The sequence below is a fragment of the Otolemur garnettii genome, unplaced genomic scaffold, assembly GCF_000181295.1.
Source record: "Otolemur garnettii isolate 467f Iridium unplaced genomic scaffold, OtoGar3 scaffold00001, whole genome shotgun sequence".
Lineage (NCBI taxonomy): Eukaryota > Metazoa > Chordata > Mammalia > Primates > Galagidae > Otolemur > Otolemur garnettii.
Window position 1 is genome coordinate 16,569,474 of NW_003852396.1, and position 18,217 is coordinate 16,587,690.

At 39.7% G+C, this 18,217-nt stretch overlaps 1 protein-coding gene across 2 annotated transcripts in view; it reads right to left on the reverse strand.

The window, feature by feature from the left end:
• HIKESHI (Hikeshi, heat shock protein nuclear import factor) overlaps positions 1–17,472 on the reverse strand; it is a 39,866-nt gene extending 22,394 nt beyond the window's left edge. The window contains exons 1-2 of one of the 2 annotated variants that reach the window (XM_003780842.1): positions 17,206–17,472; positions 12,878–13,115 (exon numbers count right to left, since the gene is read on the reverse strand). In XM_003780842.1, coding sequence (XP_003780890.1) covers positions 12,878–13,115; positions 17,206–17,235 — 268 coding nt within the window. In that variant the 5' untranslated portion in view covers positions 17,236–17,472. Of the gene's footprint in view, positions 1–12,877; positions 13,116–14,389; positions 14,408–17,205 lie in introns of those variants that run through there. The other variant, XM_023511684.1, reaches the window with a different exon arrangement.
• Between the last annotated feature and the right edge of the window lie 745 nt (positions 17,473–18,217).

The following is an 18,217-nucleotide window of genomic DNA, read 5'->3' on the forward strand; positions in this document are numbered from 1 at the left end:
TATACAGGCGCCCGCCACCAACACCTGGCTATTTTTTGGTTGTAGTTGTCATTGTTGTTTGGCGGGCCCGAGCTGGATTCAAACCTGCCAGCTTTGGTGTATGTGGCTGGGGCCCTAGCGACTTGAGCTACAAGCGCCAAGCCTGCTATTTTGTTCTTATTGAAGGATTATAATCCATGTTCAGAAAAAAAGACACAGAAGTTTCTTACCATCAAAAACTTCATTTTATATTTGCAAATTTACTCCTATCTTAGTTTTAACCATTACCTGCAAATTGTTCCAAGAGTAAAAATGTTGTATTTATTATAAAACTCCTTTTCAGATCCCAAGAATCACAAAGAATCAGCTTTCAAGCAAAACAAACAAAAACTCACAGTAATGATTTCAAAATCCCCTACCAATGCAATGCTCCGAAAAGAGCTCTCTTTACCATCCACCACCAAAACTGTTCTGTGTGAAGTTAAGAAATCTGTTCACGGCTTGGCGCCTGTAGCTCAGTGAGTAGGGCACCAGCCACATACACTGAGGCTGGCGGGTTCCAGCCAGGCCCAAGCCTGCTAAACAAGGACAACTACAACAAAAAATAGCCAGGCGTTGTGGCAAGCACTTGTAGCCCCAGCTACTCTGGAGGCTGAGGCAAGAGTTGGGCTTAAGCCCAAGAGTTGGAGGTTGCTGTGAGCTGTAACGCCATAGCACTCTACCAAGGGTGACATAGTGAAACTCTGTCTCAAAAAAGAAAAAAAAAGAAGAAATCCATTCACATCATTCAGTACAGAACCATGAATACTCCCCAGATTTCTTTTGTTTAATTTCAGAAGAACGCATGTTTTGCTCCCGTACTTTGCTTTTGTACAGACTTAGTCCAAAGTGAAGGGCTCTAAGTGTGCCCTTCACTCAGATAGCATGCACTGCATCACCCAGATCTCTAACATGAACTGTACTTCACTTGAATAACTCTCTCCCCTCTGGTACCTATAAAATTCTGCTGGATTTGTTAAATAAATTCTCAGTTCAATCACAAGTGTCTGAAATTACTTCACCAAGTCTCTTCCCCACCCTGATGTTCTAGTTAGCCAGGTATGCCCAATATAATCAGACTTAAACCCGTAGGCTTGAAAGGCACCCCAAAGGTTGAAAATATAAATCCATCATAAGTCTACTCATTTTAATAATACACCATTTCCTACTATCAATACTAGGTCTAACGTTTAAAATTGAGAATTTCGATACATTAAACATTTAATAGTGCTTTTTCAAACAACTTACCAGGTAAAGAACTAGTAATAAAACATTATTTTAAGCTGCTTTACTTTTCTCTAACCTAGCATTATGCCATCACAAATATTGCCTTGAAAATTTGTTTTCATAGATAAAACTATCAATAGCCATGCAAATGAAAATGATGAGAAACTTTTTTTTGAGATAGTCTCATTCTGTTGCCCTCAGTAAAGTGCTGTGGCATCACAGCTCACACCAACCTCAAAGTCTTGGGCTCAAAGTGATTCACTTGCCTCAGCCTCCTTGGTAACTAGGACTATAGGCACTCGCCACAACACCTGGCTATTTTTTTAGAGATGGGGTCCTGAGCTCAGGCAATCCACCTGCCTCGGCCTCCCAAAGTGATAGGATTATCACTATCTGGCACGTGAGCCACTAAGCCAGGCTTCAGAAACTATTTTTTTTTTTTTTTTTGAGACAGAGCCTCAAGCTGTCCCCTGGGTAGAGTGCCATGGCATCACAGCTCACAGCAACCTCCAACTCCTGGGCTCAAGCAAGTCTACTGCCTCAGCTTCCCAAGTAGCTGGGACCACAGGCGCCCACCATAAGGCCCTGCTATTTTTTGGTTGCAGCCATCATTGTTGTTTGGCAGGCCTGGGCTGGATTCGAACCTGCTACCTTAGGTGTCTATGGCTGGTGCCTTAGCTGCTTGAGCCACAGGTGCCGAGCCCAGAAACTATTTTTTAAAAATCCAGTCTCAGGCACCTATGGCTCAAGGAGTAGGGTGCTGGCCACATATACTGGAGGTGGCAGGTTCAAACCCAGCCCTGGCCGAACTGCAACAAAAAATAGCCAGGTGTTGTGGCCGGTGCCTGGAGACCCAGCTACTCAAGAGGCTAAGGCAAGAGAATCGCCTAAGCTCAAGAGCTGCAGGTTGCTGTGAGCTATAATGCCATGGCACTCTACCAAGAGCAACAAAGTGAGACTCTGTCTCTTAAAAATAATTAAATAAAAATCCAGGCTCAGCACCCATAGCACTCAATGTTTAGGATACCGGCCACAAGCACCAAGTCAAGAGGGTTTGAACCTAACCTGGGCCTACTAAACAACAATGACAATAATAACAAAAAATAGCCAGGCATTGTGGCTGGTGCCTGTAGTCCCAGCTACTTGGTAAGCTGAGGCAAGAGAATCGCTTAAGTCCAAGAGTTTGAGGGTTGCTATGAGCTGTAATGCCCAGGCACTCTACTGAGGGTGACATAGTGAAACTCTGTCTTAAAAATAAATAAATAATAAAAATAAATAAAAAATTAAAATCTGGAGAACAAAAGAACCAGTCTTATTATCATAATTAAAATAAATGCATTTTCCCCTGATAATGATAATGATAATCAAGTATTATTCTGGGATAAGGTTTTAGACTGTTTTATCTAACTCCACAAAAGAAAATGTATCTCACTGAGAAACTATTAAGTTTGGGTTAATTAGATTATTTTTGACTGCTGAATTTTCTTTAGACTGGATGAAATAACACAATAAGGAAATGTCTGGGTTCTTATGGTAAAGGCGAAATGCCTATATGCCTCTGGCCAAAAAAGCCGTTTGAGAGAGAGCAGTGAAAAGACTTTGTGCAGGCATACTTGTAAGAAGATGAGGCAGAATCCCATGTGGCCAGGTTAGTTGCCGGCCTAACATGACCAAGGCTTTGGCTAGAATAGCATTTCCAGGCTGCATTAAGGAATTAAGGTGAACTTTACAAGGCCAATGAAAAAGCCCTTTGGAAAACTGGCCAGATAGCCATCAATGACCTTTCCTGATCTGTGGTAAGTGACAAAGGTCGCTTGCTGACAGGTCCAGGAATGGTAATGTGCTAGGGGATCTCAAGAGAAGAGGAATTTACCCAATGCATACAGGTATCTAATGGCACAGATGAAACCTGGGCACATGAAAGGCTTTTGAGAAGTCCAGCCCGAGAATTCCTTATAAAAGTCTCCAGCAAAAACCCCCCTGACTTAAGGCCTACATGGGAGCAGAGGTTTACACACAAACTCCTATATGCCCAAGAAGTTTCTCTATGCTTTGCTTAAAGATTCGAAGTAACTGCCTCCAAATGGCATGGGTAGTAGAAATTGGCTTTCCCCAGTAGCCTCAGGCTTCATCAGATAAGAACAAAGAAAGTAATAACTGACAACATGTTCTTCATTAAGTTATGTTAAACCAGTCATATTGAAAGGATTATGCTTAAAGGTGTATGTTGAGTGGATTATCAGATTACTAGGGAGGAGCTACTTACAGGGCGGGTGGTCATAAGATGTTTAAATGGATTAATGAAGTCGTTGACGTCCAATGCACACATGCAGAGGGATTGTAATGAGTATTTATGAGGCCATTGCTATACAGTGAGCATACACAAGATTGCCTATATAAACCATGGATTAATGAAGTCACTGACGTCCAATGCACATGTGCAGAGGGATTGTAATGAATATTTATGAGGTCACTGCTGTATAGTGAGCATGCACAAGATTGCCTATATAAACCAACAGCAAATAAAGAAAGCTCGCCATTTTGCCTGAGCGAGCAGATGGTCACCTTTATTTAAAACACAATTTCAATAAGCGTGCTTATTCTTTGTGACATTGCTTTACCATGAGACCTTTATGGCAACATTATGGCCCCTCCAAACTCTTATGTGTGACCAGAGAAAGAGAAGACAGCCAAAAGAAATGCAAGAACAGGAGAAAGTACATTTCATTATTCCCAAAGCATTTCCTACAGGGAATGTAGTGTTGATTACAAAGGAAAAAGCAATGTTAAGACCCATTCCAAACTCAAAATGTTAGCAAAGCTGTGGTGAAATGAGGGTAAGGTGAGGACAATTAAACTGACAATTTAATTGGTATGTTTTCAAAAACATCTAATCTGTCCCTGTCTGCTGGATGGTGACCAATATTCTAGTATTCACCTCAAATGCAATATAGTCTGGATACAAAGTAAGCCTACTAAATTCTACATTTTCAACTACGTAAAACACCTTACCAACTGGCTACTACCAACTGCTATACTTGAAAGACTTTATATTTAAGGGACTTAAAATGTCCCACAAACTTCTTAAATCCATACGAATAACATCATCTCTCCCTTCCCCCAAATTAGTTGCTTCTCCTCTTATATTGCTATTATAAATATTTACCAGTATCCATTTAATCTCTCCATTGTGTTTTCCAACTAATGTTTTATTATTAAAAAACTGCTGAAGTATCTATTTCCATTTCTTTCCTTTTAAAATCAATGCATAAATATTCACATATGCACATATTTTACTTTAAAAGAAAGCAGCTGAGAACTCCCAAGTGAATGAATATCCCTGATGATGGATATTGACAAATGTGATTATAACTTTGTCTTTTCAAGAAATGGTACTGGAACCAATGAACATCTACTTGCCAAGAAAAATCAGAATTTCAACAGATACCTTCCATTAATAGAAAATTTAATTCAAATTGAACACAAATATAAATGTAAAATTAAAAACTACCCTGGCACTCTACCCAGGGCAACAGCTTGAGACTCTGTCTCAAAAAAAAAAACAAAAAACAAAAGAAAAGAAAAGAAAAGAAAGAAAAGATAGATCTATGAAATATCGTACCTGCTTAAAAAATGAATTGAAAAATTAAAACTGGGTCCTCCAGTGGATTCTGATGCTATATCAATGGATAAAATACATCAGCTACAAATCAAATATATCTATGCATACACACATATATACCCACAGTTTCATTTTTTTTTAATTATTAATTACCTTTGAAGGATGCTAGGTAATTAACTTATTTTTGACTCTCCGTAAGTACAGCAAAAAGAATCAAGCATTTATCCTGCCTTTCCTATAATGACTCCATCCCTGTCCAACTAAGTAGTAGATATGCAAGTTTCTCTATACAGATGATAAAGGAAATGACAAATTCAGGATATCATCATTTTGACCCCCTACTGAATTATTGATTCCTAATTTCACAAAAGAATCAGATTATGGGTTTCCTGATGGAAGAACACACCATCAACCTATAATACACACCTGTAATCCTGCCAAAAAATCTAAATAAACTCAAAATCTGATTAAACCTAAACTCAATGACTTTCTTGGAAATAGAACACATTCAATCTTTGAATTTTACAAGATATTTGAGAGATTCGTCCAACAAACAGCCCTTAAAGGACCTCAGCCAAAAGTACTAAAAAACTTTATAAAGATAAAACTTTTGAGCCTGAACACTGATCACAGATATTCAGTTAGATATTGAATAATTACTGTGTTTAGGTGTGACAACAGTCTTAGTTATACACACAACTCAAACTTTATGGACACCCTGGGTGTGCATGTGTATATGTGTGTGTGTGTATTTTTTAATGACTGTCTTCTTGTGTTTTGTTTTGGGGTTTGCTTTTCTCTCTCTCATTTTTTTAAGAGATAAGAATGTGGGCCAGGTTCTCATGTCTATAATTCTAGCACTCTAGGAGGCCAAGGCAGGAGGATCCCTCGAGCTCAGGAATTTCAAACCAGCAAGAGCAAGTCCTCATCTCTACTAAAAATAAACAATAGCTGGCTTTTGTGGCAGGCACCTATAGTCCTAGCTACTTGGGAGGCTGAATGAAACAAGACTGAATTCTGGAGTTTGAGGTTGCTGTGAGCTAAGCTAATGCCATGGCACTCGAGCCTGGACCATAGTGAAACTGTCCCTTCCCCCCAAAAAAGATAGAGTCTCACAATGTTGCAGACTGGAGTGCAGTAGCTATTCATAGGCACAATTATAGCACACTACACCCTTGAACTTCTGGCCTCAAGCAATCCTCCTGCCTCAGCCTCCTAGGACTACAGGCACATGCTACCATGCCCAGCAGGACTTCATCTTTTAAGGACACATATTAGTATATTTACATATATATTAATCATTAATAAAATTGATCACTACATGCTATGATTCTGGAATCCACTTTCAAATAATATGAAGAGAAGTGAATGGGAATCTAAACAAAATAACATCCAAGAGTCAGTCATTTTTGAAGCTGGGTGATGAGCAAAATGGAGTTCAATATTCCACCTGATCTGCCTCTGTATATACTTGAATTTTCTATAAAGAAAAATCTTTTAAAATAAGAAGCAGGTGATGGCTGGGATCCCATCCTGTCCTCACATGCTTTGGTCGAGTGACCCTATCCCTCTTCTAGTCCTGCCAACATGATGGTGCTATAAACTGCTTCAGATATAAAATTGGTTTATCTATAATATATGCTCATTTAGTAGCTTATCAAAGGCCGTTTGTTATACAGTGCTTTTTTCTAGTTTTATGGACTTGGTTACTGTTATGTCTTATTGTTAGCCACACAACTACAAATACATTCTCTTCACATCTCAGTAAATTTGCATTTGATATATCACTGAGATTTTTGTTATAATATCTTTGGCTACTCCAGCATCTTATTAACCTTAACACTGTGATCATTTGGAAACCTATTCTATGGAAAGAATAAAAGTATTTACTTCACAGCTAGCAAGTAAATAAATAAATAAGATATGTTTTGCTCAGTGTCTCACGCCTGCAATGAGGCCAAGGCAAGTGGATCGCCTGAGCTCACAAGTTCCAGACCAGCCTGAGCAACAGTGAGACCCTGTCTCTAAAAACAGCCGGGTGTTGTGGCCGGCGCCTGTGGTCTCAGCTACTTGGGAGGCTGAGGCAAAAGAATCACTGGACCCCAAGAGTCTCAGGTTGCTATGAGCTACAATGCCACAGCACTTCACTGGTGGTGACAAAGTGAGACTCTGTCTTCAAAAATAAAGTGTCAAAACTGGATCACATGGAGATAGAGAATAGAACAACAGATATCCAGGAAGGGCGCAAAAACAAAGTGAGGTTGGTGAATGAATACAAACTTACTGTTGGAAGAAGTTAGTTCTAATATTCAATAACAGACCAGGGTAAAAACAGTTAGCAAGAATATAGTGTATATTTCAAAGTAGCTAGAAGAGAGGCCTTGAAATGTTACCAACAAATAAATGATTAAATACTCGAGGTGATGCATCCCCCAAACACCCTGACTTGATCATTACACATTCTACGCATGTAAAACCCTCACAGATACCCAATAAACATGTAAAGCACTATGTAGCAATAAAAGAAAAAAAAATCAATTGGCTATAATAATTTCACCAAAAAAAAGGTTTGATATGTAATGTTTTTTGTTCTGATTTCTATAGAAGGTTAATTTCCATAATCATTTCTTCTTTGACCTATGAATTACTGAAAAATAGTTTTTCATTTCCAAACATGACAATGTTTCAGTGTAACACTACATTGGAGACTGCAAATCAATTACCTGCCAATTGTTGCAACTTGTTTCGTGACCTGGTATGTGGTCAAATTTCATAAATCTCCTATGTACTTAAAAAATGTATGATCTAATTATTAGTTACAGAGTTTTATAAACGTCCATGAGCTCAAACTTGTTAACTCTTTTACTCAAGTCTCCCACATCTTTACTAATGCCATTCTGACATAATTAGAGGTATGTTAAAATATTAACCTTCATATTAAAACAAGGCCTGTAGGCATTCAGACAAGATGTTCCTTTGGTGCGAAAGATGCCGGTCGGCATATTTCCTTTCTGAGCCCTCAGCAGTCAAAGGGTTTATTGTAAGGCTGCCCATTAATCAATAAACATCAATATTTTTCTTTATATATTTTGGAGGTATGTTATATATACTCATAAATTCATGACACTTAGCTTTTCCCAGAAATACGTAAATATTCCTAGTGAATTATCTCATTCCTGTTGAATGAATTTTACCCTTGATATGCTTTTGCTTTGGCCTAAGTTTTCTTAAAATTAATAAGCCTGTGCCAGTTTTTGTTTCCTTATATCAGAATGTTTCAGACTTGTTACTCAAAGATAACATTATTTTGTTTGCTGCCTTTTTAAGAAAGTCTCATCCTGGAATCCCCATGTTTCTCTGGTAAAGTTAGCCTGTTTACATTTTATATTGATAACTGATAAAGACAAAATTATTTCTACCATCTGATTTTGTTTTTAATACACTATACTTTTTCTTTTGCCTCTCCCCATTTTGTCTCTCTTTCCTCTTTTTTTGCATTCTAATGGACTACTATTTTCTCCACTACTTTACCTATTCCAGTGGTTTGCAGGATATAATTTTTTTTTTAAGATTACTTGAAAGCAGAATCAATATTGCCAATCTCCTTCTAAAGAACAGGACCTCCGAAAACTTTAATTTAGGTCATTATCCCACTTGTCTTACATATTTTCTCAAACAGTATTTAATTTTTGTGTTTATTTATTGTATTGTTTTATACAATCAAAAGATATGTCTATATGTTTACCAATGTCTTTGCTAATTTTGTATCTTGCATCCTTTTCTACACTCTAGCTTCAGTGTCCTCTTACCAAGTACAACTACCTCCAGTAGTCCCACTTTGTTTGGCTTTTCTGAGACAGGTTCTTGCTTTGTCACTCAGGCTGAAGTGCAGTGGCTCAATCATAGCTCAGATCACAGCTTGATCACAGTTCAGCTCACAGATCAGAACTCCTGGACTCAAGTGATACTCCTGTCTCAGCCTCCCAAATAGCTGGGATTACAGGCACACACTACCATGTCCAGCTAATATTTCTTACTTTTTTGTAGAGACTGAACCTTGCTACCTTGACCAAGCTGCACTTAAAAACTCCTGGCCTCAAGTGATCCTCCCAAATGGCTAGGATCAACACCTGGCGAACCTCCAGTAGTTTTTTCAACAACAGTCTGTGATTTTAAACTCTTCATGTCCATCTGAAAATATACATATTTCTTCTTCACTTTAGAATGACAGTTTTGAAAGTTATTTTTCCTTGGCACTTTGAAAATATTAATCTATTGGTTTTTGACCTCTATTAATGCTCTTAACAAGTCTGTTAAACTGCTGCTTAAATATAAATGACTTTTCTCTCTCTAGTTGCTTTATTACTTTATATTTAATGTTCAGTAATTTCAATAGAATACACCCAATTATCTATTTATATTTTTCTACTTACAGATATCTACTTTTCAGCATAGCCAGAGAGAAGGAAAAAACACGTATAAGGAGTACTAACTCATTATATACTGTGGATACCCTGGGGCAGAGGTTCTCAAACTTCAAGATGCAACACCTACGAATATTATTAAAATACAGACTGCTAGACTTCACATCCAGCTTCTAAATAAGCAGGTCTGGGGTCCTGCCAGGAATGTGCATTTCTTTTCTTTTTTTTGAGACAAGAGTCTCACTTTGTCACCCTCAGTAGAGTGCCGCAGTGTCATAGCTCACAGCAACCTCCAGCTCCAGGGCTTAGGTGATTCTCTTGCCTCAGCCTCCCGAGTAGCTGGGACTATAGGTGCACACCATGACACCCTGCTATTCTTTGTTGCAGTTTGGCTGGGGTCAGGTTCAAACCCACCACCCTCAATATATGGGGCCAGTGACCTCACTGAGCCACAGGCGCCACCCAGAAATATGCATTTCTAATAAGCTACAGATCAGGATACCGTACTTTAAGAACTTATTGCCTTAGAAATTAGGGGTAATTATCTCATGAAACCCCATTTAGAAGGACTATAGGAACTTATCTTGCTTCTTAAATCTAGAGATTGGTATTTATCATTAATTCTAAACAATTTTTAGCTTTAACTATTGCTCTCTCCCGTTTCTTCTTGTAGAATTCCAACTATATAAAAAAAGAGCAGTCAGCCGGCACAAAGGCGCACATCTGTAATCCTAACACTTGGGAGGTTGAAGCAGGTGGACTGCCTGAGCTCACAGGTTCCAGACCAGCCTGAGCAACAGCGAGACCCCTGTCTCCAAAAATAGCCATGCATTGTGGCAGGTGCATGTAGTCCTTGCTACTTGGGAGGCTGAGGCAAAAGAATCGCTTAAGCCTAGGAGTTTGAGGTTGCTATGAGCTATGATGCCACAGCACTCTACCAAGTGTGACAAAGTGAGATTCTGTCTCAGAAAAAAAAAAAAAGCAGTTAACAGACCACCAACTAGCCAAAACTGTTCTAGGGCCTTCTTAACATACTCCTCAAGCTAAAAGAAATTTCTTTAATTTTGAAATAATATTTCTTTTTTTTTTTTTTTTTAAGACAAGAGTCTTCCTTTGTCACTATTGGTAGAGTGCTGTAGCACCCTAGCTTATGGCAACCTCCAACTCTTGGGTTCAAGCAATTCTCTTGCCTCAGCCTCCCAAGTAACTGGGACCACAGGCGCCCACCACAACACCTGGCTATTTTTAGAGATGAGGTCTTTGCTCTGGCTCAGGCTGGTCCTGAACCTGTGAGCTCAGGTAATCCACCCACCTTGGCCTCCCAGAGTGCTAGGATTACAAGCGTGAGCCACCATGCCCAACCCTTTTTTTCTTTCTTTTTGAGACAGTCTCACTGTGTCATCCTGGGTAGAGTGCAACCTCACTGGACTCAAGCGATCCTCTTGCCTCAGCCTCCCAAACAACTGGAGCTATAGACATCCACCATAACATCCAGCTAGTTTTTCTATTTTTAGTAGAGATGGGGTCTCACTCTTGCTCAGGCTGGTCTCAAACTCCTCAGCTCAAGCAATCCACCTGCGTCAGCCTCACACAGTGCCAGGATTACGGGCATGAGTCATGATGCTCAGCCTTGAAATAATATTTCAATAAAAATACCATTCCTTTACCCAAAACTGTTTACTGGCTTCTCTACACCTTCAAGAGCAGTTTTTTTTTTTTTTTGGGGGGGGGGGATGGTACATAAACAGCTTTGGAGTAGATGCAAAATATTTGAGTATTTATACTATGTTACACATATTTTACTATACTATGACACAGATCTGTGCCTTCAGCATATTAAAACTGCTGACCTATTAAATTCCAAATGATTCAGTGATATATATCAGCTTTTTGTGATCCATGGCTATCCTTCCCACACATATCCTGCCTTGTACCGGTCTGAGCCTGCCATGCTTTCAAACTTCACCTCATACCCATATTATCCCCACCTAGAAAAGAATGCCAAGTACAGATCTCACAGGCATGACAAACTCCTTGTCTTCTCAAGGGCTTCAAAATCGCCTCCTGCAGGAAACCTCCAACCAACTCCTAAAGAGTTAATTGCTACCTTTTCTCCCTCAGCACTTTGTATAAACATCCACTATTACTGTTCACCCCTGATTACTGTTCTAGACCTTTCTCTGTAAGAATATGAGTAATCTGAGGCAAGAACTTAATCACTAATTTTATTTTTTTTTGAGACAGAATCTCACTATATCACCCTCAGTAGAGTGCTGGCTTCAGCGATTCTCTTGCCTCAGCCTCTCAAGTAGCTGGGACTATAGGCACCCACCACAGTGCCCAGCTATTTTTTGGTTGGGGTTGTCATTGTTGCTTAGTAGCCTGGGCTGGTTCAAAACCGCCAGCCTCGGTGTATGTGGCCAGCACTATAACCACTGTGCTACAGGTGCCAAGCCTCAATCACTATTCTTAGATCCTATAATAGAGACCCAAACATTTGTTAACTATATGTTATCTACGTGTTACCTAAATATAACTTTTCCATGGATGCCATAGACAGTTTCTAGAAGGTATAAAGAATTTTTAAGTTGGGCGGCGCTTGTGGCTCAGTGAGTAGGGCGCCAGCCCCATATACCAAGGGTGGCAAGTTTGAACCCAGCCCCAGCCAAACTGCAACAAAAAATATAGCCAGGCGTTGTGGCAGGTGCCTGTAGTCCCGGCTACTTAAGAGGCTGAGGCAAGAGAATCGCCTAAGTCCAACAGCTGGAGGTTGCTATGAGCTGTGATGCTACAGTACTCTACCAAGGGTGACAAAGTGAAACACTGTCTCTAAAAAAAAGAATTTTCAAGTCTGTCTTTTATAGATTTTCAAGAGAATCAGAGTTTCAATGCAGGTAAAGGCACTTAATCCAGTTTCACTGTCACATTTCTTCGCAAAATACTTTAAAGTATCAAAGCAATGTCCCAACAACGATAGGATTTTAATAGAATTAAAAGAACACTAGAAGAGTAATGAAATCTAAGAGTTCAAAAGTCTTTTTTTTTTTTTTAATGCAACAGTATCTAGTTTGTAGCCCAGGTTAGAGTACAGTGGCATAATCATTGCTCACTGCAGCCTCAGCTCCTGGCTTAAGCAATCTTTCTGCCTCAGCCTCCCAAGTAGTTGGGATTGCAACCATGAGACACCACACGCAACTGAGTTCAACAATCTTAATAAAAGAAGCACTCTCATTTCCTACACAAACCTACCTGAGTTATCTTCTCATTTAAAACACAGATGTGCAAATTAAAAACGAGAAGATTCCTTTCATTATTTACTAAAACATCCACTAATTCAGGAAAAAAATCCCTCTACCAAGGTATAGAGAACAGTAAGTAGTTCTCTCGAGGGCCAAAGGGTGGGAGGGAAGAGCCAGTCAAGTTTTTTGCTTACTCTTTTTCAAATGTCCCTATATCTTCTCCTTTTAAAATAATGTTATTACTTTAGCAACTAGAAAAATAAGAGTCAAAAAAGCCATATTCCATGAATGCTATTAAAGAAAAAAGTCTGATTAATTATGAAACTATTTTAATATATTATTCTTACCAGATTTAAGACCTGAAATTTTGAAGATGGCACTTGGTTTCCCATTGGTGACAAATCCTAGGAGTTGCCATACTGGCATTCCATTTGAATCAGGATAGGAAAAGTAGACAGATCCTCCCATTCCCTCAGGAAATGGGATTGTTCCCAGCATAAAAACCACAACATGGTTGATATTTTCATAATCAGGCAAGTCAAAAACAAATTTATCCTCTGCCACTTGCTGTGCAGCTGTTTGCACCTAGAAAATAAGAAACTCGTCTTAGTTCGATAGTTTGATGAGTTTCTATAACTCTTACAGTATTGCTATAAGCTATGTTACTAGCATAGTCCATTATAGTCATTATACTTGGTATCAATGAACTAGAAACTCTAATTATGAAACTATCAAATATACCAAAAAGTGTTAATTGTAATAAAGAATCTAAAAATACTTATTTAATCCTTGAAGGTTAATTTAATGAATGCAATCTTGTAAAAATATCACTAAATCATTTCAGAGGTGCCCTCCACGAAGGGTAAAGACAGTTTCGGAATGCTGTAAAAATAAAAACTTGTTCACCACCACCACCAAGCTCTTACACTCCAGTTTATGGTAAGGAACTACATTATTAAAATGGGTAAGCAATCTTCCTTACTTGCAAATTTCATATTTTTGAAATCACCTCACTAAAACTTATTTGTAACCCCAAATCAAAGCTTGCTGCACTTGCAGTCATTCATAAACATGCTGCTCATGGGCAAAATAGCAAAAAATGGAAGTGACTGAGGTGAGACAAGGCTGTGCTGGGCCTTCGTGCTGCTTCAGCCCTCATACTGGGAGCAAGTATCCTTTTCAGTCTATTCAATACCACATTTATTTGCATTGTTGTGCTTTTTGTTGATGACTTCGCTGTTTAAAGTCACCAAGCTCAAGTGCTGGCTAGTGTTCCCAAATGCAAGAAGAATATGTCTTACAAAGAAAATACATGTGGTAGATTAAGTTTTGTTCAGTCATGAATTATAGTGCTAACAGCCATGATCTGAATGTTAATGAATCAACACATGTTGAATTATCTTTAAACAGAAATACATAAAACAAGCTTGTAATAAGTTGACCAAAAATGCTGTTAACTAGAGGATCACAGGAACCTAACCCTGAAGTCCCATTAGGGGCAATTATTCAATATCCATCACTTCAATGTGCAGAAATTTTATGGAACATAACTACTGGAAAGAATAAGGATCAATTGTACATAAAAATGTAAAAAATTCTACCTTACAGGCTTGGCGCCTGTAGCTCAGCAGCTAGGGTGCCAGCCACATACACTGGAGCTGGTGGGCTGGAATCCAGCTCAGGCTTGCCAAGAAAAAAATAGCTGGGCATTGTAGCAAGCACCTGTAGTCCCAGCAACTTGGGATGCTGAGGCAAGAGAATCAATTAAATCCTAGAATTCGAGGACGCTGTGAGCTGTGACACCATAGCACTCTACCCAGGGCGACAGCCTAAGACTCTGTCTCAAAAAAAAAATCTACCTTACATTTTGTATGTGAGAATTTGTAAAAGTTTCCTCTTGATTCATTTCATAGTATAATTTTCTGTGCTAGAATTAAACATCAATTTATAACATGAGATCTTAAGTTTGAAGTTTGAGAAGTCTACTTCCATAGAAAAAAATCTTTCACAGTTAGAAAACTGATAATTGCCATTTCATTTCCATTAGCAAAAAGAAATATTAATTCTGGACAGCGCCTGTGGCTCAGTGAGTAGGGCGCCGGCCCCATATACCGAGGGTGGCAAGTTCAAACCCAGCCCTGGCCAAACTGCAACAAAAATAGCCGAGCCTTGTGGTGGGCACCTGTAGTTCCAGCTACTCAGGAGGCTAAGGCAAGAGAATTGCCTAAGCCCAAGAGATGGAGGTTGCTGTGAGCTGTGATGCCTACCGCACTCTACTGAGGGTGACAAAGTGAGACTCTGTCTCTAAAAAGAAAAGAAGAAAAGAAATATTAATTCTGAGGGCACTCAGTTAGATAGGCTGTCAAAAATTTCTCATACATAGGGATTTTGGGTTTTGTTTATTAATTGCTATTGCCACTTTCCTCAGCAAACACCAAATCTAAGTTACTACTACTATTGTTGAAGACTAAACAGTCAATTCTTACTGGCTGGAATGCAAATTATTTCCTGTTCCTTATTTTTTTTTATTGTTACTAAAATGCTTACTTTTCCCTCTATAATATCCTATTAGTACAAAGACTCTTAAGAAAACTATACTGCTATATAATTTACTCTATGTATTAGTTATAAATAATATCAGCTACTCTAATTTAAATCCTGAAATACAAAAGACAAGTGTTTTTAAAGTTCTCATTCCCTCTTTAAAAGTCTTCTGGCTCGGCGCCTATGGCTGAAGTGGCTAAGGCGCCAGCCACATACACCTAAGGTAGCAGGTTCGAATCCAGCCTGGGCTGCCAAACAATGACGGCTGCAACCGAAAAAAAAATGGCCAGGCGCTGTGGCAGGCGCCTGTGGTCCCAGCAACTTGGGAGGCAGAGGCAGGAGACTAGCTTGAGCCCAGGAGTTGGAGGTTGATGTGAGCTATGCCATGGCACTCTACCCAGAGGGACAGCTTGAGGCTTTGTCTCAAAAAAAAAAAAACCAAAAAAAAGTTTTCTGACCCAATTTAATACCCCACCCTCCAACCCCCACGCCCCCACCCCCCCTCGTTTAAGTACAAAGAACAAAACAAAAGAAGTACATAAACATAAACCAAATGGCCTGCATTAGTATTAAATTCAATTCCATCAGGCTTTGGCATGAATGTAACCTTAAAATCATGGAAAACTATGGTAGTCCTGAGTCTTGAAATAACTCAGTCAAAATAAATATTTAAGTGTTAACCCTAAACAGGCACCATTCCTGAAATTTGTACTTTGACACCCTAATCCTTGACTTTTAACAAAAATGGTACCTCTTTAAGAAAAAATTTCAAGGAATGGAAACAAGGTTCTTAACTTTAGATAAATGGATTTTACCATTAACAGAATGTAGTTAAACTTTGGAATGTTGCTAGGTCTATCTGGCCTTCCTTTTGATTAGTATGTTCCAACACTCCAGAATCAAAAAGCCAAACACTCCCAATAAATCTCGTCTGGAAAGAACCTTTATTGGATATCCATTACAGAAGTCAGGAGTTCGGTAAACAGACACAGGTAATTGTTACAACTAAATTTCCTTCCGAATTAGTAGACAACAGGAGAATGGATTATTTTTATTCTTAACAAAACACATACCCTTTTAATGTCACTCAATTATAAGTCACTCATCTGAGTCCCACACTCATATTTTCACTTTGTCAAGAGCAGAGGCAACCCAAAATTATTTCGCCAGGATTACTAACTACCACTATCACTTCCCAGTCATTCAAGAGACAGACAATAAACTTCGAGGCTAGTCGTTTGCAATTTATCCTTCTGGTTTCTTAGAACTGGGTACAGAACATATTATCAAAAGTTGATTGGCAATAACAAAAAAAATCAACAAGTTGGCGGCACTCTTTAACAAAACGGAAAGAAAAAGAACGCCAGGTGAAAACAATCAGGTCTGAAAGTAGGTGTGTGAATGGTTACCAAGGAAGCAAACAAGTTTCGCCCGGTACATTATTCTTCAACAATCTAGGCGCAGACCTCACTTAATTCTAATGACTTGCGAAGGCAGATTATCTCCTTCGACCAATAAGGAAACACATTGCTCGCGCCCTTCTCTAGTCATCTCAGATTAGGTCCACAAATAAGTTTCAGGCGTTTCTATCAGCCAACTTTCAGCTATGTTATGCATATTTTTACCGAGCATAAAAGAGACTGTGCAGATATGTATTGTCTGCGCACCTTAATCTCTGACAAATAGTTTGCTACAGACTAGATTCACGTCCCAAGTTTACTTCTAATTCATGTTATGAGGTTAGGCGAGTATCTATCCTGCCGATTGAACTTAAGTTCCTCAACTGAGAAAAATTAAAATGACCATCTCACGAGTTATGGGAACTGTTTGAGGTGTTAAATAAGCACTACACAGAGGCAGAAATAGCAAGTGACAAAACGCTTGCAGAGCCCAGTACAAACGTACAGCACAAGGGCCTCTTTTACCGTGATTTCTATTCAAATGAATCTGAACAGTTAGACAAATGAAAGCACCCCAGCGTCCCACGCTCAATCCTCACACCTCCAACCAAAAAGCAGACACTGAGAGGGTTTCCCGCACTCCTAGCACCGGCACACCGGGACTCCCTTCCCCAGGGTTTTTGCCCCCAGTAACCTGACCCCTTCCTGACACCACCCAGCCCCACGCTCACCAGCCTTCCCGCCACCAAACAGCCAAACATGGCGGCGGTGGCGGCTCCGTCCAGCCGGCAGGGACCCGAAGCCTGCGACAATGAGTCGCGAGGTTACTGCCCTAATCGAGCCTACGAGCCTTCCAGAACCTGTGCGAGAACGTCGGCCCCTTTACTACATAGCGACTGGGCAAGGAGCAGGAACGCCTTCTGCCCCTACGACCTCTGACCTTCCCTTCCTAACCAGCGCGCCTCTCGCGTGACGAGTACTTCCGGGGCTCACCCTCGCGGAGAGGCGGTCGGGCGCCAGTACCGGACTACGAGTCCCAGAGGGCCCTGCGCCGGCTTCCGGTCCCAAGTTCCCCAGCGAGACGCCGGGGGTGTTTCTCTCATCTGTCATATTTTTAGAGAGTAACAGTGCGCTTTTACTGCCACCACTCGCTAGATCCTTACAAAACCCCTGCAAGGTATTATAAGATCGGTCTTATAGGCGAAGAAATTGAGGTTCAGAGTGACCAGTCGCAAATGTTTACACAGATGTAAGTGTGGGATCCCGAATTCAAGTCCTGATCTAAGACAGTTCTTTCTGAACAGTATCTCAGGAGGACAGATCATAGCCAATTGTTTTGTACTTGTTTATACTTTTATTGTAGTTCTTTCCAGCTGTACTTAATTTCCCCACTAGTTTGCTGTACAAGTGTGGGAGAGTTTGTGCTTCAGTGCCCCCATTCGCAAAGTAAAAAAATAATCGTGTCTATTTCCTAGATTGCTGTATTAAATGGGTTAATGTATATAAAGCACTTTTAATGTATGAAAAGTGCCTCGCAGTGCTTAGCGAGAGTTTCATTGTAAAATGTCTATTTTTCTGGATGCATTTTCAGAAAAGGTTTGTAGGAAATACAAAACATGAGCCAAAATAACTGACATCAAGTACTGATTTGCGCCAACCCCCATTCTCCCTTTCCACAGCTTCAGTTCCCCTTTCTCTTGGGAGAATGGCAAAGAGATTCTTCCCAATTTAAAATATCTGAGC